This window comes from Oncorhynchus mykiss, chromosome 4 (assembly GCF_013265735.2).
Source record: "Oncorhynchus mykiss isolate Arlee chromosome 4, USDA_OmykA_1.1, whole genome shotgun sequence".
NCBI classification, from domain to species: domain Eukaryota; kingdom Metazoa; phylum Chordata; class Actinopteri; order Salmoniformes; family Salmonidae; genus Oncorhynchus; species Oncorhynchus mykiss.
Window position 1 is genome coordinate 40,254,797 of NC_048568.1, and position 21,181 is coordinate 40,275,977.

The window sequence follows — 21,181 nt, forward strand, 5'->3', positions numbered from 1 at the left end:
GCCGAATACATCAGGTATTTCACCTTAAAGTGAAATGCTTACTTACAGGCTCTAACCAATAGTGCAAAAAAGAAAAGGTATTAGGTCCAGATCAGAACACTTGCATGTCTGATACAGTTTAGAATACGTAGCATAACCAATATCTCGTCTGTCTCAGGGCTGTCTCAGGGCTGTCTCAGGGCTGTCTCAGGGCTGGCTCAGGGCTGTCTCAGGGCTGGCTCAGGGCTGGCTCAGGGCTGGCTCAGGGCTGGCTCAGGGCTGGCTCAGGGCTGGCTCAGGGCTGGCTCAGGGCTGGCTCAGGGCTGTCTCAGGGCTGTCTCAGGGCTGGCTCAGGGCTGGCTCAGGGCTGGCTCAGGGCTGGCTCAGGGCTGTCTCAGGGCTGTCTCAGGGCTGTCTCAGGGCTGTCTCAGGGCTGGCTCAGGGCTGGCTCAGGGCTGGCTCAGGGCTGTCTCAGGGCTGTCTCAGGGCTGTCTCAGGGCTGGCTCAGGGCTGTCTCAGGGCTGTCTCAGGGCTGGCTCAGGGCTGGCTCAGGGCTGGCTCAGGGCTGTCTCAGGGCTGTCTCAGGGCTGGCTCAGGGCTGTCTCAGGGCTGTCTCAGGGCTGGCTCAGGGCTGTCTCAGGGCTGTCTCAGGGCTGGCTCAGGGCTGTCTCAGGGCTGTCTCAGGGCTGTCTCAGGGCTGGCTTCATCCATATTTCATTGGAGAGACAATGGCCCTCGGCAGTAGGCTAATTGAACACATACAATACACCCTCTCCATCAAAGTGCTCTGGACGATTATAGTATGCCTGCATGATCAATACTTGTAGCCGGGTACGCAGATAACAGTGTGCGTGTGTGTGTGTGTGTGACTGCATCATCAATACCTAGTCAGGGATGCAGATCACAAACTAACCTCAGGCAGCCACAGAGACCCAATAATAAATGGATGATAGAATCTCTATGTACACTGTGATGTCTGCAAGAGGTGAACGTCTGTACAACATGCATCCAATTCATTGTAAGTATTCACTAGAGGCGTAGATGGTCTAATGCAATACAAATCTGTGTGTTCAACTGGAGAAGCTGAAATGCAATAATACAATCTACCTGCAGTGAAGCCTCTCAACATTTATGTTACATTCATTCATCTAGCAGACACTCCCAAACTAGAGCAACCCACAGGAGAAACCAGGATCAAGCACCATGTAACCAGCTCTGCAATGATTGTTTGAAAAAGAGAGATGCTTTGAACTGAGTTTCATTTTCAATTAATCGAAAATGAGGCATAGCAAACTGAGGAAATCAGTCAATTGAAATACATTCATTGGGCCCTAATCTATGGATTTCAAAAGACTGGGCAGAGGTTCAGCCATGGGTGGGCCTGGGAGGGCATAGGACCACCCACTTGGCAGACAGGCCCACCCACTGCTCAGATGAAAAGAGAGAGGGAAAGAGGGAGGAGAGAGGGAGAGAGGGAGAGATGGAGAGAGGGAGAGGAGAGCCGGATCCAGAATGGAGATGTATGGGTAAACCACTTCTCTAATCTTTTTGGCTCTATAACAAAGAACAAAGAGCAAAAACATATACATGATCAAACACAAATCTTAGAAACAACTATTAAAAATAACCCACTGGATTCTCCAATTACCTTGAATGAACTACAGGACAAAATAAAAACCCTCCAACCCAAAAAGGCCTGTGGGGTTGATGGTATCCTCAATGAAATAGTCAAATATACAGACAACAAATTCCAATTGGCTATACTAAAACTCTTTAACATCATCCTTAGCTCTGGCATCTTCCCCAATATTTGGAACCAAGGACTTATCACCCCAATCCACAAAAGTGGAGACAAATTTAACCCCAATAACTACCGTGGGATATGCGTCAACAGCAACCTTGGGAAAATCCTATGCATTATCATTAACAGCAGACTCGTACATTTCCTCAGTGAAAACAATGTGCTGAGAAAATGTCAAATTGGCTACAAAATACTGTACGTCAGACAACGTAGTGATGCATTGAAATCTCTCTCTCTCTCTCTCTCTCTCTCTCTCTCTCTCTCTCTCTCTCTCTCTCTCTCTCTCTCTCTCTCTCAGTTTACTTCTCAAATGTATTATGTATCTGTGACTAGTAGCGCAAATTATTATGTATCTGTGACTAGTAGCCCTAAGTAAGAGAGCAACATCCATGACAATATTTCCACCCTCAGCCCGGCGTCAAGCCAGCTACAACTTGTGTAAAAACTTCAGACTCCTTAATCCAAAACTTCAGATCTACGGTATGAATGACTTGTCCCTACAGTGAAGGGAGAGAGAGAGAGACAGAAAGAGAGAGGGAGAGGTGTTGGAGAGAGAGACTATTTAACTTTAGAGCTACGGTATGAATGACTTGTCCCTACAGTGAAGGGAGAGAGAGAGACAGAAAGAGAGAGGGAGAGGTGTTGGAGAGAGAGACTATTTAACTTTAGAGCTACGGTATGAATGACTTGTCCCTACAGTGAAGGGAGAGAGAGAGACAGAAAGAGAGAGGGAGAGGTTGGAGAGAGAGACTATTTAACTTTAGAGCTACGGTATGAATGACTTGTCCCTACAGTGAAGGGAGAGAGAGAGACAGAAAGAGAGAGGGAGAGGTGTTGGAGAGAGAGACTATTTAACTTTAGAGCTACGGTATGAATGACTTGTCCCTACAGTGAAGGGAGAGAGAGAGACAGAAAGAAAGAGGGAGAGGTTGGAGAGAGAGACTATTTAACTTTAGAGCTACGGTATGAATGACTTGTCCCTACAGTGAAGGGAGAGAGAGAGACAGAAAGAGAGAGGGAGAGGTTGGAGAGAGAGACTATTTAACTTTAGAGCTACGGTATGAATGACTTGTCCCTACAGTGAAGGGAGAGAGAGAGACAGAAAGAGAGAGGGAGAGGTGTTGGAGAGAGAGACTATTTAACTTTAGAGCTACGGTATGAATGACTTGTCCCTACAGTGAAGGGAGAGAGAGAGACAGAAAGAGAAAGGGAGAGGTGTTGGAGAGAGAGACTATTTAACTTTAGAGCTACGGTATGAATGACTTGTCCCTACAGTGAAGGGAGAGAGAGAGACAGAAAGAGAGAGGGAGAGGTGTTGGAGAGAGAGACTATTTAACTTTAGAGCTACGGTATGAATGACTTGTCCCTACAGTGAAGGGAGAGAGAGAGAGACAGAAAGAGAGAGGGAGAGGTGTTGGAGAGAGAGACTATTTAACTTTAGAGCTATGGTATGAATGACTTGTCCCTACAGTGAAGGGAGAGAGAGAGACAGAAAGAGAGAGGGAGAGGTGTTGGAGAGAGAGACTATTTAACTTTAGAGCTATGGTATGAATGACTTGTCCCTACAGTGAAGGGAGAGAGAGAGACAGAAAGAGAGAGGGAGAGGTGTTGGAGAGAGAGACTATTTAACTTTAGAGCTACGGTATGAATGACTTGTCCCTACAGTGAAGGGAGAGAGAGAGACAGAAAGAGAGAGGGAGAGGTTGGAGAGAGAGACTATTTAACTTTAGAGCTACGGTATGAATGACTTGTCCCTACAGTGAAGGGAGAGAGAGAGACAGAAAGAGAGAGGGAGAGGTGTTGGAGAGAGAGACTATTTAACTTTAGAGCTACGGTATGAATGACTTGTCCCTACAGTGAAGGGAGAGAGAGAGACAGAAAGAAAGAGGGAGAGGTTGGAGAGAGAGACTATTTAACTTTAGAGCTACGGTATGAATGACTTGTCCCTACAGTGAAGGGAGAGAGAGAGACAGAAAGAGAGAGGGAGAGGTTGGAGAGAGAGACTATTTAACTTTAGAGCTACGGTATGATTGACTTGTCCCTACAGTGAAGGGAGAGAGAGAGACAGAAAGAGAGAGGGAGAGGTGTTGGAGAGAGAGACTATTTAACTTTAGAGCTACGGTATGAATGACTTGTCCCTACAGTGAAGGGAGAGAGAGAGACAGAAAGAGAAAGGGAGAGGTGTTGGAGAGAGAGACTATTTAACTTTAGAGCTACGGTATGAATGACTTGTCCCTACAGTGAAGGGAGAGAGAGAGACAGAAAGAGAGAGGGAGAGGTGTTGGAGAGAGAGACTATTTAACTTTAGAGCTACGGTATGAATGACTTGTCCCTACAGTGAAGGGAGAGAGAGAGAGACAGAAAGAGAGAGGGAGAGGTGTTGGAGAGAGAGACTATTTAACTTTAGAGCTATGGTATGAATGACTTGTCCCTACAGTGAAGGGAGAGAGAGAGAGACAGAAAGAGAGAGGGAGAGGTGTTGGAGAGAGAGACTATTTAACTTTAGTAACTTTGAAGTTTATTCTACGGTTTGAATCACCATCCCCTCACTGCTCGATACACACATATAGAGAGTGATAATACAGTGACTATAGTATCTGAGTCTGAGATGATCCCTCTTCTTCTTCTTCTTCTTCTCCTTCTTCTTATAGACCCCGGTGATTTGTTGGAATATATATTTTGATAAATGCGGCCTTCAGATTTAGAAAAGCACAACCTCCAAACTGTGCTGCTTCTGAGTTTATAGACTGCAATTTATTCATTGATAATGCAAATAAGATACCCAAAGAGTTTATCTTGCTAATAAACTCTGAATTATAATAAATTCCGAGTCTAAATAAACTCATGAGTCATAATCAAAAAAATGATGGTTATTTAATCAATGCAGTGATGCATTGAAATCTCTGTCTCTCTCTCTCTCTCTCTCTCTGTCTCTCTCTCTCTCTCTCTCTCTCTCTGTCTCTTACTATCTCGCTCTGTCTCTCTCTGTCTTACTCTCTCTCTCTCTCTGTCTCTCTCTCTCTCTTCAGCAGTTTACTTCTCAAAAGGATTCAGGGAAAAATGTGAACATTGTAGTTACTCATAGAGGTACTCTTATTCACTAGTCACACACACTGTACTAGACAATATACACAATGTTACACACAATGTACACACACTCTAATACACAATGTACAGTACACACACTGTAATACACAGTGTACACACACAATGTACACACACTGTTACACAACAATGTACACATACAGGTAATGCCATACACAGGTATGCATACACAGAACTCATACTGTCATACACACACACAGACACACACACACACACACACACACACACACACACACACTCTGTCCATTCACTACGTCCCTCTAAGCCTGACACTCAGCATTGTAAGTCTGTCCACAGGGAGACCAGCCTCACGCTACAACATAATTATGAATCTGAAGCCGAGCTACGGATTGATTAATCAATTACATGCTGTTTAAGAAACGGCTTCATTAAAGAAATTCAATTAGGGCCTTTATTGTGTGGGTCCACTGCCCTTCAACATTGATCAGTCCCCTGTCTGTCTGTGTGCATGTGTGTGTGTGTATGTGTGTGTGTGTGTGTGTGTATGTGTGTGTGTGTGTGTGTGTGTGTGTGTGTGTGTGTGTGTGTGTGTGTGTGTGTGGACCAAATAAAGACATCTGCTGTCACATTAAAGCTCTGTCTAAAAACCCCTAGAGTCTATTGGTCGCACCGGTGCGTCAATCCCTATCAAAATTCATCAGTTTTGCCTCCCGAGTGGCACAGCGGTCTAAGGCACTGCATTGCAGTGTTGCGGTGTCACTACAGCCTGGGGTTTGAGATTGACAGGACAGAATTTGGCCAAAATTGACCGCAGTTTTTTTATGACCCAGTTTTTGACTATATCAGTAATTTGAGTGACATTCATTTTCCTCAGCGAAATCATTTGCCCACAACTTTCACTTTCTATGCCAGGGTTTATAGGAACATATAACTATGAGCTTCAGTAGCATCACATCTGGGGCCATGATCTAATGACCTAATGTTACCTCATAATAAATCAACATTCTGACAGGCTTTAGTTCTCCAGCGTGATAATTCATTGTTTCCATCCTTACACATTATTCGCTGACTGCATTATCGGGGATAACACATTATTCACTGACTGCATTATCAGGGCTAACACATTATTCACCAACTGCATTATCAGGGCTAACACATTATTCACTGACTGCATTATCAGGGCTAACACATTATTCGCTGACTGCATCATCAGGGCTAACACATTATTAAATGACTGCATTATTGGGGATAACACATTATACACCAACTGCATTATCAGGGCTAACACATTATTTGCTAACTACATTATCAGGGCTAACACATTATTCGCTGACTGCATTATCAGGGCTAACACATTATTCACCAACTGCATTATCAGGGCTAACACATTATTCACCAACTGCATTATCAGGGCTAACACATTATTTGCTAACTGCATTATCATGGCTAACACATTATTTTCTTGACTACATTATCAGGGCCTACACATTATTCGCTGACTGCATTATAAGGGCTAACACACTATTCACTGACTGCATTATCAGGGCTAACACATTATTTACCGACTGCATTATCAGGGCTAACATTATTTGCTGGCTGCATTATCGGGGCTAACACATTATTCACCGACTGCATTATCAGGGCTAACACATTATTTGCTGACTGCATTATCAGGGCTAACACATTATTCGCTGACTGCATTATCGGGGCTAACACATTATTCACTGACTGCATTATCAGGGCAAACACATTATTTGCTGACTGCATTATCAGGGCTAACACATTATTCACCGACTGCATTATCAGGACTAACACAATTATTCACCGACTGCATTATCAAGACTACACATTATTTGCTAACTGCATTATCAGGGCTAACACATTATTCGCTGACTGCATTATCAGGGCTAACACATTATTCGCTGACTGCATTATCAGGGCTAACACATTATTCACTGACTGCATTATCAGGGCTAACACATTATTCACCGACTGCATTATCAGGGCTAACACATTATTCGCTGAGTGCATTATCGGGGCTACACATTATTCACTGACTGCATTATCAGGGCTAACACATTATTTGCTGACTGCATTATCAGGGCTACATATTATTCACTGACTGCATTATCAGGGCTAACACATTATTCACCGACTGCATTATCAGGGCTAACACATTATTCGCTGAGTGCATTATCGGTGCTACACATTATTCACTGACTGCATTATCAGGGCTAACACATTATTCGCTGACTGCATTATCAGGGCTACATATTATTCGCTGACTGCATTATCAGGGCTAACACTTTTGTTTCATACATCAAATGTGTTGAGAGCCAGAAGACCAAACTCCACTTGTATTGGTCAGTAAGCACTACACCCAACAAAGCTAATAGAAGAATATAAGAGTCATGGCATACAAAATCAACTAAAAAAAACAACTCAAAATTATGGTTCTAAAACACAAATGAAAAGCTCAACTTTAGACAACCAACTAATTCCACTGATGGAAGTGAAGATAAAACGTTTATTTTCAGCTTTCAGGAAGGGAATTCTAACTGTTCAGGAAGGGAATTCTAACTGTTCAGGAAGGGAATTCTAACTGTTCAGGAAGGGATTTCTAACTGTTCAGGAAGGGAATTCTAACTGTTCAGGAAGGGAATTCTAACTGTTCAGGAAGGGAATTCTAACTGTTCAGGAATGGAATTCTAACTGTTCAGGAAGGGAATTCTAACTGTTCAGGAAGGGAATTCTAACTGTTCAGGAAGGGAATTCTAACTGTTCAGGAAGGGAATTCTAACTGTTCAGGAAGGGAATTCTAACTGTTCAGGAAGGGAATTCTAACTGTTCAGGAAGGGATTTCTAACTGTTCAGGAAGGGAATTCTAACTGTTCAGGAATGGAATTCTAACTGTTCAGGAAGGGAATTTAACTGTTCAGGAAGGGAATTCTAACTGTTCAGGAAGGGAATTCTAACTGTTCAGGAAGGGAATTCTAACTGTTCAGGAAGGGAATTTAACTGTTCAGGAAGGGAATTCTAACTGTTCAGGAAGGGAATTCTAACTGTTCAGGAAGGGAATTCTAACTGTTCAGGAAGGGAATTTAACTGTTCAGGAAGGGAATTCTAACTGTTCAGGAATGGAATTCTAACTGTTCAGGAAGGGAATTTAACTGTTCAGGAAGGGAATTCTAACTGTTCAGGAAGGGAATTCTAACTGTTCAGGAAGGGAATTCTAACTGTTCAGGAAGGGAATTTAACTGTTCAGGAAGGGAATTCTAACTGTTCAGGAAGGGAATTCTAACTGTTCAGGAAGGGAATTCTAACTGTTCAGGAAGGGAATTTAACTGTTCAGGAAGGGAATTCTAACTGTTCAGGAATGGAATTCTAACTGTTCAGGAAGGGAATTTAACTGTTCAGGAAGGGAATTCTAACTGTTCAGGAAGGGAATTCTAACTGTTCAGGAAGGGAATTCTAACTGTTCAGGAAGGGAATTCTAACTGTTCAGGAAGGGAATTCTAACTGTTCAGGAAGGGAATTCTAACTGTTCAGGAAGGGAATTCTAACTGTTCAGGAAGGGAATTCTAATTAACATGGGTATTTTATTTTAAAGAACAGTTAGGTTATTTCTATGCCTTGGCATAGATTCTACAAGTGTCTGGAACACAATAGGAGGGAAGCAACACTGACAATCTAACATTCTAACATTCTAACATTCTGTCAGAACACAGGTCCAACGTTGTAACATTTTACATGTTCTGACAGTCTAACATTCTATGTGTTCTGTCAGTCTAACATTCTATGTGTTCTGTCAGTCCACCATTCTAACATTCTATGTGTTCTGACAGTCTAACATTCTATGTGTTCTGTCAGTCTAACATTCTATGTGTTCTGTCAGTCTACCGTTCTAACATTCTATGTGTTCTGACAGTCTAACATTCTATGTGTTCTGACAGTCTAACATTCTAACATTCTATGTGTTCTGACAGTCTAACATTCTAACATTATATGTGTTCTGACAGTCTAACATTCTAACATTCTATGTGTTCTGACAGTAACATTCTAACATTCTATGTGTTCTGACAGTCTAACGTTCTAACATTCTATGTGTTCTGACAGTCTAACATTCTATGTGTTCTGTCAGTCTAACATTCTAACATTCTATGTGTTCTGTTAGTCTAACATTCTACGTGTTCTGACAGTCTAACATTCTAACATTCTATGTGTTCTAACATTCTAACATTCTATGTGTTCTGACAGTCTAACATTCTATGTGTTCTGTTAGTCTAACATTCTACGTTGATGGTGATGGAAAACACTGTCTCAGGCGCCAATCCAGAATCTCTTAGAAGTGTTCAATTGGGTTGAGATCTGGTAACTGAGATGCCATGGCATATGGTTTATATCGTTTCCGTGCTCATCAAATCATTAAATGACAGCTCGTGCCTTGCGGAGGGGGGCCATTGTCATCCTATAGCCAAAAGAATGGGCAAGCTTTTTTATGCTAAGCATAATGGGGTGTTAATTGCTTAGGAACCACAGCTGTGTGAAAGCACCTGCTTTCAATATACTTTGTATCCTTTATTTACTCAAGTGTTTCCCTTATTTACTCAAGGGTTTCCTTTATTTTGGCAGTTACCTGTATCACACAAATCTTGACTACTCCTAATTGCCAGTTTTAAAATCTTATGTCCCAAGACTTGTTTAGTCCTAACTACCATTTCCACATGTCTTACATCATATAACAAGACTCCTAACTGCCATTTTTCAAACCCACAATCCACGATGAGTTTTTCCACAGTTCTATTGTGTTTCCAAGGCGATATCTCACTCATCTCTCTCTCTCCTCTGTTTCCTTCTTCCAGACCAGTAAGGCGGTGACGAAGGGTGACTTCCCGCTGGCGAGCATCGCGTCCCGGAGGGCACTGTTCCTAGCGGCCCTTTCCATCACCATCGGGACAGGGGTCTACGTTGGGGTGGTGGTGGCCCTCATCGCCTACCTCTCCAAGCCTGGACACGTATAGCAGCGCCTGACCTCCTGGACCAGACCACCGGGGAAAAGCAGGACAGCTAGGAACTGTCTCTTCCTGGAATGGAACACTGCCACTGGCATGGAAATTTTTTCGGGACATATTCCTCCTTCTCCCTCCATCCCTCCATCCCTCCATCCCTCCGTTCTTCTCCTGGACAACCAGAGGAACCACAGAAGAGGAAAGGAAGGATGAACCACCACTCTCAATGAACACGGCTAATGCCATGTTAAAACTGCCCCTCTTCGGAACATGGAAACAGTTTTTGGGTTATGTTCCTCTGTCATCCATAAATCTGTCTATCCTCCCCTTTTAGCTTCCCTACGGGTGGTCCCCGTCAGCAAAGATTAGATGAACAGACTGAGAAGGGCAAGGCCGGAAGGGAGGAGGAGGAGGAGGAGAGCAAGGCAGGAAGGGAGGAGGAGGAGAGCAAGGCAGGAAGGGAGGAGGAGGAGGAGGAGAGCAAGGCGAAACCAGTACAGACTGAAAACAGACATATTTCTCTGGGAAAAGTTACCCAAGTGAAGTTGAGGAGAATTGAGTTCTGCCATTCCGCTGTTCTGCTCCGTTGTCTTCACCCCCCTGTAGGGTGTTTGAACTCTGCTGTGTTCCTCCAACATTCTAAAACCATTACAGAAACAGACAGGGGGGGAGGGAACAGACATGGAAAAACATGGATGCCAATTACTGAGACTTTAGGGAATTGAGGAACTTCGAGGGGCCCCAGTGTCTGGAGGACTCACTGAAAATACAAGCTGAAACACTAAAAACCTTGAGTTCTCTGTGTCATCTGAACTTCTACACAGGGTTTGAAAATGTTGTCTATTTGGATCCCCTGCTACTGACTGACTATCACTTTTTTTTTAATATACCATCAAATGCTTCTTCATTTGGCCTGGGTCAAAGGCCTAACGCTGGGTGGTTCTCCGTCAACATGAAGACCCTCCTCTGAGATCCTTTGATGAGAGAGAGAGAGAGAGAGAGAGAGAGAGAGAGAGAGAGAGAGAGAGAGAAACAGAGAGAGAGAGAGAGACAGACAGAGAGAGAGAGAGAGCTAGAGAGTCAGTGAGAGAGAGAGAGAGAGAGAGAGAGAGAGAGAGAGAGAGAGAGAGAGAGAGAGAGAGAGAGAGAGAGAGAGAGAGAGAGAGAGTCAGTCAGTGTGAGAGAGAGAGAGAGAGAGAGAGAGAGAGAGAGAGAGAGAGAGAGCTCTCTTCCCACTGATGGGGTAGTCGTGTAACAGGTCCTTATTGATCAAACATTTCTGTCCCAAAGGCATGTTTTCATCTTCATAAAGGAGACTATCTGGACTATTGTCAACAAACTCAGAACTGTTAATTACTGTTTGTTGAAACGACAACAAGAAAGCAAAGCTGTCAAACATTGACAGATCTCACAATTCTAGCTTTAATTAATAACATAAATATTGTGTGTGTGTGTGTGTGTGTGTGTGTGTGTGTGTGTGTGTGTGTGTGTGTGTGTGTGTGTGTGTGTGTGTGTGTGTGTGTGTGTGTGTGTTTCTAACTGAACAAACTGTGTTGGCAGAAATTGAATAATACAAATTCAAAAGGAGAGAAAAAGCTCATTTCCTGCTCTCTGCAGGTGAACTGGACTGGGGAGAGATGTACAATGCTCAAGTTGTTTCGCCTCCCTAAAGAGGCATCAAAGAGAAACGCCCATAAGATCTATCTAATAATGTCTTGTTTTGGTCCGTTAGGGTTCTGCCTTCCCTCCATACATCCAAGCTAGTGTTTCTATGTAGTTCCCCTTCATGCTTTCTAAGGTACCTTCACTAAACCCTGCCTGGAGGTGTATTCAGATCTACTGGCTTGGCCGAACCGTCCTCGAACAAAGCACTGGATATGTAGTAGTAGACAGAAGATTGTATTTCTTTTGATGTTTCAACAGAGGTGTCCGCACATCCGTTTCAGTTCCTCTTAAAGTCTTTTTCGCTCAGAAAGAATAGGGCTTAACATAAATTGTAACAAAATGCCAAAATAACAAGATTGAGATTCTTCAAGGTACCCAACGTTTGCCTTGATGACAGGTTTGCTCACTCTTGGCATTCTCTCAACCAGCTTCATGAGGTTGTCACCTGGAATGGTTTTCCAAAAGTCCAACTCATACACAGCGCCTTTAGAAAGTATTCAGACCCCTTGACTTTTACCACTTTTCAATTATGTTAGCACACCTGAAAACTGTTGTTCTGATTAAAGAAGCAATAAAACTGGCCTTCTTAGAAACATTGAGTATCTGGAGCATCAGCATTTGTGGGTTTGATTACAGGCTCAAAATGGCTAGAAACAAATAACTTTCTTTTGAAACTCATCAGTCTATTCTTGTTCTGAGAAATGAAGGCTATTCCATGTGAGAACTTGCCAAGAAACTGAAGATCTCGTACAACGCTGTGTACTACTCCCTTCACAGAACAGCGCAAACTGGCTCTAACCAGAATAGAAAGAGGAGTGGGAGGCCCCGGTGCACAACTGAGCAAGAGGACAAGTACATTAGAGTGTCTAGTTTGAGAAACAGATGCTTCACAAGTCCTCAACTGGCAGCTTCATTAAATAGTACCCGCAAAACACCAGTCTCAATGTCAACAGTGAGGAGGCGACTCCGGGATTCTGGCCTACTAGGTAGAGTTACAAAGAAAAAGCCATATCTCAGACTTGCCAATAAAAATAAAAGATTAAGATGGGCAAAGAACACCGATGACGGACAGAGGAAGATTGGAAAAAAGTGTTATGGACAGACAAATCTAAGTTTGAGGTGTTCGGATCACAAAGAAGAACATTTGTGAGACACAGAAAAAATGAAAAGATGCTGAAGGAGGGCTTGACGCCATCTTTCAAGCATGGTGGAGATATTGTGGATGTCTGGGGCTGCTTTGGTTTGGGTAAAGGGGAATTTGAAGAAGGAAGGCTATCTCTTCATTTTGCATACCCTTTTCACGGCATTTAATTGGAGCCAATTTCCCCCTACAACAAGAAAATGACACAAAGCACAGCTCCAAACTATAACTATTTATGGAAGAAGCAGTCAGCTGGTATTCTGTCTATAATGGAGTGGCCAGCACAGTCACCGGATCTCAACCCTATTGAACAGTTGTGGGAGCAGCTTGACCGTATGGTATGTAAGAAGTGCCCATCAAGCCAATCCAACTTGTGGGAGGTGTTTCAGGAAGCATGGGGTGAAATCTCTTCAGATTACCTCAACAAATTGACAACTACAATGCCAAAGGTCTGCAAGGCTGTAATTGAGGATTCTTTGACGAAAGCAAAGTTTCAAGGACACAATTACTATTTAAATAAAAAATAATTATTTATTAACTTGTTGACCTTCTTGACTATATTTCCTATTCATTTCGCAACCCATTTCATGTATGTTTACATGGAAATCAAGGACATTTCTAACAGACTTTTGCACATGTATATATGTATAATATCCCCATCAGTCCTATAGCTATTTACCTGATGTAACTTCAAGATTTTACCATCCAGTTTTTGTTCTCTAAAACTGTCCTCTGCTCTAGGGCCAGTGTAGGGTTGCGTCCCAAGTATTCCCTATGTAGTGCATTACTTTTGACCAGGGCACATAGGGCTCCGGTAAATGTAGTGCTATACAAAAGGAATAGGGTGCCGTTTGCGACACAGTCATGAACTCAACTTCATAGTGTCCCTGTGGTCTGACTCAGTGTTGTGGTACAACACAGACAACTATTCAATACTATACATTCCCAGGACCCAGGTAGAGTGTGGGCACTGAAGCATTGTAACTCAACTCTCTACACTTACAGCTCTCTCTCCCTCACCCTCCCTCTACCTCCCACCCTCACCCTAACTCCCTCTCTCTCCCTCTCCCTCCCTTCCTCTCCCTAACTCCCTCCCCTCTCTCCCTCCCTTCCTCCCTCTCCCTTCCTCCCCCTCTCCCTAACTCCCTCTCTCTCCCTCATCCTCTCCCTAATTCTCTCCCCTCTCTCCCTCACTCCCTTCCTCCACTCTCCCCCCTCTCTCTCCGCCCCCCCCCCCCCCTCTCTCTCTCCGCCGCCCCCCCCCCCCCCCCCCCCTCTCTCTCTCTCTCTCCCCGCCCCCCCCGCCCCCCCTCTCTCTCTCTCCATCTCTGCCTCTCACTGGTCATGCATTAGTCATAACTGACATTTATCGGTCACAATTATCTCCCTATAATGGTTTTCTCTGTAAGAGAGAATCAGCATCTCTCTAGACTAGAGCATAGCCCAACATAGTATCCAACGACCTACAACCCAATACATTTCAAATCTGTTGGCCAGTTTTCCAGTTGCGGGTTGTTACAGTCGAGTGTAATGATGTGAGAAAAAACTGCATTTGCCTGTCCGTAGCTCTCAGATAACAAATAATTTGGAATTTGTCCCAAATTGCACCCTATTCTCTATGGGCCCTGATCGAAAGTGGTGCACTATGTAGGGAATGGGGTTCTACTTGGGATGCAACCCTTGGAGATATAAACAGGAAAGACAATTTCAGCACCGTCCACTAATGAAGATGAACCATGTCGACTTGGCTCCTGAGGGAAATGGTTGGGAAGTTGTTTTGCTATAATGGCTACCATTAAAACTCATTCAATAGCAGCTGTAGGCAGTGGCAGTTATTTTAACAGCAGCAGTTAGCGGCCATCTTGTTTTCCAACTGCTATGGACATTGTCTCGCCAGTTGGGACCACCAAGCTAATTTTGTCTGACCATTATCAAAAGACAAACATAGAGACTTCTTTACTAGGCTAGACACTGAGGCCATGCACACACACACACACACACTCACACACACACACTAGACAGACACACATTAGACACACACTAGAAGCAGGCAGAAGGTGTATGGCAGACCCAGATAACAGCATATTATGGCTTAATTGATTTGCTAGTGTTTTTGGCCATTAGCACATTCACTACCCAATTAACTGAACCCCCCCTTGTTGTTTAGACCTGGTTACTTCCTGTTCCTGTTAGAGAATCCACCCGGCCTTATCATCCACCCGTGACCCCATTTTACAGTGTGTCCCCATGACAACCGTTTGACCCCACCAGTTGACCCCACCAGTTGACCCCACCAGAGCTATGGATTTAAGACATGTGTCTCTTCGTCCGTTGGTTTTGTTCCCATCACCGTTATAACATGTTGGTGCTTGAATATGTTATGCTGATGACTAAAACTGTAAACTACTTCTGAGAGTTGGTGTTCTGTGTTTTTATGTGTTTGCCACAGTGTTCATATTAGGACAATCATCTCCTCCTGAGACTGAGGCTGGCCTAATTAAATATATATATATATATATATATATATATATATATATATATATATATATATATATATAAACAGTATATATATATATATATATACACACACCGTATTTTTGTTTGTTTGTTTGTTTACCTTTTTGAGAGAAATGGTTATTTATTTCTGATACAGCTGATGAATGCTTTGTGTTCTGTTCTGTAGCGTTGTGTTTCAAAGTACGTGTTTTATCGGGCTCTTTAGAGAACCTGGTATTGTTCAGTTCAATACGGTCTGACATTAATGTTGATGCTGTTGTTTCTCCCAACTTTAAACCTGATAGGCTGATGATTTCCGTCTACGTAACAATGCTCAATCTGATAAATGTATGGTTTCTGTGAATGTAACTATGACGATTTAACAGGATGTTTCTGAGAATTCTTTAATACCAGGGGGGGGGGGGGGGGGGGGTCGTGCTTCTCTAGGTATTGTGATATTCTGGAAACAAAATACAACCAAATTGTATTTAGAATTGACTTTATGTTTGGGATATTCCCTACTTTCTGTATGTCTTGTGTGAGAAGATAATGTAAATATTGCTAATATAAAAATGTTCTGGGATGTAATGAAAATTAAAAACTACAGGGGAAAAATGACTTGTCTTTTCTTCAATCTTGAAAAAAAAAAAATCTTTCTCTGTGGTTTGTATGCAGATTTCTGTTGTTAGACAACTATGAATATAGTGTATTTTGTGACCTCAGTGAATCCAGAATATTTTCAAAAACAAAGCCAACCTCGAACACAAATAGAAAAGATGGTTATGTTTGGCTAAGTGCTTTGTGAGCCTGTGATTTGGTGCTTGCACTGCCCGGCTTCCACAAGGAAGTTTACATAATTACCTTGTTCAGGACGAGAGAGGTCATTAATTGGTCTATTGATCCTGAATCCATTAGCATGCATCCCAGAGAGTACCAACCGACCCACTTACAAGTCACAGACATACCTCACTACCCCACCCACCCACTTACAAATCACAGACATACCTCACCACCCCACCCACCCACTTACAAATCACAGACATACCTCACCACCCCACCCACCCACTTACAAATCACAGACATACCTCACCACCCCACCCACCCACTTCCAAATCACAGACATACCTCACCACCCCACCCACCCACTTCCAAATCACAGTCATACCTCACCACCCCACCCACCCACTTACAAATCACAGACATACCTCACCACCCCACCCACCCACTTACAAATCACAGACATACCTCACCACCCCACCCACCCACTTACAAATCACAGACATACCTCACCACCCCACCCACCCACTTACAAATCACAGACATACCTCACCGCTAAGTGTATCTTATTTAACTTCAGTTTGCAGTGTGGACAAGTTACAATTACTTTTCTTGACTTGCCATGTATGTTGTCACTATTATATATACTATGTGTAAGGCTGTGTGGACTCGCTGTGTGTAACTAAGGGAATGGCATCAACAATACACATTTAGAGCCAAACACAACAAGGCAGACATTAAAGAAACACAGAAAAATCTATGACGAAATCATTTACATAACTGTACATGTAAACTCAGGCTTACTGCTCAAGCAGGCAAATGTGTCCAAATAAGATTCCCTCATTGTGAGCAATTAACTAACTCACATGCAAATGGATGATTTATTAACGATATGCTAACATCGGTGCTGTAGTTGGTCATATAAAAATATACCACTGCAATGGTATAACGTGAATATTGCAAAGTACATTATGCATAATGACAGTCTCACTTACTTCCATGGTTTGTATTTTTATCCATGTAGGTTAGGTTCGATTAAGATTCGCTTTCGTTGACGTTGATACCTTCGACTTTTACCTCAACTTGGGTGACCTTGAAGGAGACGTTTACCTCAACTTGGGTGACCTTGAAGGAGACGTTTACCTCAACTTGGGTGACCTTGAAGGAGACGGGAAGGGTTCAGGTTCAACGTGTTGGACTCCTCACACTTTGAGCCCGGCCCCCAACGTTTGACTCTGCCGTAATTGAGCCCGGCCCCCAACGTTTGACTCCGCCGTAATTGAGCCCGGCCCCCAACGTTTGACTCTGCCGTAATTGAGCCCGGCCCCCAACGTTTGACTCCGCCGTAATTGAGCCCGGCCCCCAACGTTTGACTCCGCCGTAATTGAGCCCGGCCCCCAACGTTTGACTCCGCCGTAATTGAGCCCGGCCCCCAACGTTTGACTCTGCCGTAATTGAGCCCGGCCCCCAACGTTTGACTCCGCCGTAATTGAGCCCGGCCCCCAACGTTTGACTCTGCCGTAATTGAGTCCGGCCCCCGACGTTTGACTCCGCCGTAATTGAGCCCGGCCCCCAACGTTTGACTCCGCCGTAATTGAGCCCGGCCCCCAACGTTTGACTCTGCCGTAATTGAGTCCGGCCCCCGACGTTTGACTCCGCCGTAATTGAGTCCGGCCCCCAACGTTTGACTCCGCCGTAATTGAGTCCGGCCCCCAACGTTTGACTCTGCCGTAATTGAGTCCGGCCCCCGACGTTTGACTCCGCCCACATTGAGCCCGGTACCGAACTGCACACTGCAGTCAGGGGCTTCTCGTGATATTAACCTACCCTGTGACCCCAGCCTTTAGCCTTTAACAGACAGTGAATAATGCATGCTGGGTATTAAGGTAAAACCCTTCCTCTCTATCCAGGGCATCCCAAATGGCACCCTATTCCATTAATAGTGCCCTACTTTTGATCAGGCCCCATAGGACTCCGGTCAAAAGTAGTGCACTATGTAGGGAACCAGGATGCCATTTGGAACGTATCCCATGTCTCTACTGGGAGGCTACACAGCACAGGGGCAAGTCTAAAGGAATCTAAAAGGAACTAGTCTCTCCACTACGCCCGTCGCCCTGCATCTCCTCGTTCTGGGATGGTTTGCTTAGCACAGTGACACTAAGGTTTTCATGCTTTCTGGGATGGTTTGCTTAGCACAGTGACACTAAGGTTTTTATGCTTTCTGGGATGGTTTGCTTAGCACAGTGACACTAAGGTTTTCATGCTTTCTGAGATGGTTTGCTTAGCACGGTGACACTTAGGTTTTCATGCTTTCTGGGATGGTTTGCTTAGCATGGTAACACTTAGGTTTTCATGTTTTCTGGGATGGTTTGCTTAGCACAGTGACACTAAGGTTTTCATGCTTTCTGGGATGGTTTGCTTAGCACAGTGACACTGAGGTTTTCATGCTTTCTGAGATGGTTTGCTTAGCACAGTAACACTAAGGTTTTCATGCTTTATTTATATCCTCAGCGTTTATCCCATTTTTGACACACAGGATTTCAGGGAGGGAGGGAGGGAGGAGAGAGAAATACCTGAAAGAGACAATTTTCCCCTAAACCCTGGGGAGGGAGGGAGGAAGGAGGGAGGAAGAAGGGAGGAAGGAGGGAGGGCCTCAAACACCTCTGTAAAGATGTATTTATCAATTGAGGGATAACAGAGCAAAATGAATGCACACACAGACACACACACACACACACACACACACACACACACACACACACACACACACACACACACTGGATAGGGATAGTAGATGCATGCATACTCCTTTGGACTGAGTCAGCAGGTAGTAGTCAGCAGGTAGTAGTCAGCAGGTAGTAGTCAGCAGGTAGTAGTCAGCAGGTAGTAGTCAGCAGGTAGTAGTCAGCAGGTAATAGTCAGCAGGTAGTAGTCAGCAGGTAGTAGTCAGCAGGTAGTAGTCAGCAGGTAATAGTCAGCAGGTAGTAGTCAGCAGGTAGTAGTCAGTAGGTAGTAGTCAGCAGGTAGTAGTCAGCAGGTAGTAGTCAGCAGGTAGTAGTCAGCAGGTAGTAGTCAGTAGGTAATAGTCAGCAGGTAGTAGTCAGCAGGTAATAGTCAGCAGGTAGTAGTCAGTAGGTAGTAGTCAGCAGGTAGTAGTCAGCAGGTAGTAGTCAGCAGGTAGTAGTCAGTAGGTAATAGTCAGCAGGTAGTAGTCAGCAGGTAGTAGTCAGCAGGTAGTAGTCAGTAGGTAGTAGTCAGCAGGTAGTAGTCAGCAGGTAGTAGTCAGTAGGTGGTAGTCAGCAGGTAGTAGTCAGCAGGTAGTAGTCAGCAGGTAGTAGTCAGCAGGTAGTAGTCAGCAGATAGTAGTCAGCAGATAGTAGTCAGCAGATAGTAGTCAGCAGGTAGTAGTCAGTAGGTAGTAGTCAGCAGGTAGTAGTCAGCAGGTAGTAGTCAGTAGGTAGTAGTCAGCAGGTAGTAGTCAGCAGGTAGTAGTCAGCAGGTAGTAGTCAGCAGATAGTAGTCAGTAGGTAGTAGTCAGCAGTTAGCAGGTAGTAGTCAGCAGGTAGTAGTCAGTAGGTAGTAGTCAGTAGGTAGCAGTCAGCAGGTAGTAGTCAGTAGGTAGTAGTCAGCAGGTAGTAGTCAGCAGGTAGTAGTCAGCAGGTAGTAGTCAGCAGGTAGTAGTCAGCAGGTAGTAGTCAGCAGGTAGTAGTCAGCAGGTAGTAGTCAGCAGGTAGTAGTCAGTAGGTAGTAGTCAGCAGGTAGTAGTCAGCAGGTAGTAGTCAGCAGGTAGTAGTCAGCAGGTAGTAGTCAGCAGGTAGTAGTCAGCAGGTAGTAGTCAGCAGGTAGTAGTCAGTAGGTAGTAGTCAGTAGGTAGTAGTCAGCAGGTAGTAGTCAGCAGGTAGTAGTCAGCAGGTAGTAGTCAGTAGGTAGTAGTCAGCAAGGTAGTAGTCAGCAGATAGTAGTCAGCAGATAGTAGTCAGTAGGTAGTAGTCAGCAGGTAGTAGTCAGCAGGTAGTAGTCAGCAGGTAGTAGTCAGTAGGTAGTAGTCAGCAGGTAGTAGTCAGCAGGTAGTAGTCAGCAGGTAGTAGTCAGCAGGTAGTAGTCAGCAGGTAGTAGTCAGCAGGTTGTAGTCAGCAGGTAGTAGTCAGCAGGTAGTAGTCAGCAGGTAGTAGTCAGCAGGTAGTAGTCAGCAGGTAGTAGTCAGCAGGTAGTAGTCAGCAGGTAGTAGTCAGTAGGTAGTAGTCAGCAGGTAGTAGTCAGCAGGTAGTAGTCAGCAGGTAGTAGTCAGTAGGTAGTAGTCAGTAGGTAGTAGTCAGCAGGTAGTAGTCAGCAGGTAGTAGTCAGCAGGTAGTAGTCAGTAGGTAGTAGTCAGCAGGTAGTAGTCAGCAGATAGTAGTCAGTAGGTAGTAGTCAGTAGGTAGTAGTCAGCAGGTAGTAGTCAGTAGGTAGTAGTCAGCAGGTAGTAGTCAGTAGGTAGTAGTCAGCAGGTAGTAGTCAGCAGGTAGTAGTCAGCAGGTAGTAGTCAGCAGGTAGTAGTCAGTAGGTAGTAGTCAGCAGGTAGTAGTCAGCAGGTAGTAGTCAGTAGGTAGTAGTCAGCAGGTAGTAGTCAGCAGGTAGTAGTCAGCAGGTAGTAGTCAGTAGGTAGTAGTCAGCAGGTAGCAGTCAGCAGGTAGTAGTCAGCAGGTAGTAGTCAGCAGGTAGTAGTCAGTAGGTAGTAGTCAGCAGGTAGCAGTCAGCAGGTAGTAGTCAGCAGGTAGCAGTCAGCAGGTAGTAGTCAGCAGGTAGCAGTCAGCAGGTAGTAGTCAGCAGGTAGTAGTCAGTAGGTAGTAGTCAGCAGGTAGTAGTCAGCAGGTAGTAGTCAGCAGGTAGTAGTGAAAAGGTAGCAGTCAGCAGGTAGTAGTCAACAGGTAGTAGTCAGTAGGTAGTAGTCAGCAGGTAGTAGTCAGCAGGTAGTAGTCAGCAGGTAATAGTCAAAAGGTAGTAGTCAGCAGGTAATAGTCAAAAGGTAGTGGTCAGTCAGTCAGTAGGAAGTAGTCAAAAGGTAGTAGTCAGCAGGTAGTGGTCAGCAGGTAGTAGTCAGCAGGTAGTAGTCAGCAGGTAGCAGTCAGTAGGTAGTAGTCAGCAGGTAGCAGTCAGTAGGTAGTAGTCAAAAGGTAGTAGTCAGTAGGTAGAAGTCAGCAGGTAGCAGTCAGCAGGTAGTAGTCAAAAGGTAGTAGTCAGCAGGTAGTGGTCAGCAGGTAGTAGTCA

General features: G+C 44.3%; 1 protein-coding gene across 1 annotated transcript in view; it reads left to right on the forward strand.

Annotated features, from left to right (window-relative positions):
• Window positions 1–10,893, forward strand: part of syndig1l (synapse differentiation inducing 1-like) — an 83,313-nt gene extending 72,420 nt beyond the window's left edge. Inside the window, exon 4 of the mRNA XM_021601071.2 lies at window positions 9,709–10,893. Coding sequence (XP_021456746.2) covers window positions 9,709–9,867 — 159 coding nt within the window. The 3' untranslated portion in view covers window positions 9,868–10,893. The remainder of the gene's footprint in view (window positions 1–9,708) is intronic.
• Window positions 10,894–21,181: the final 10,288 nt, after the last annotated feature.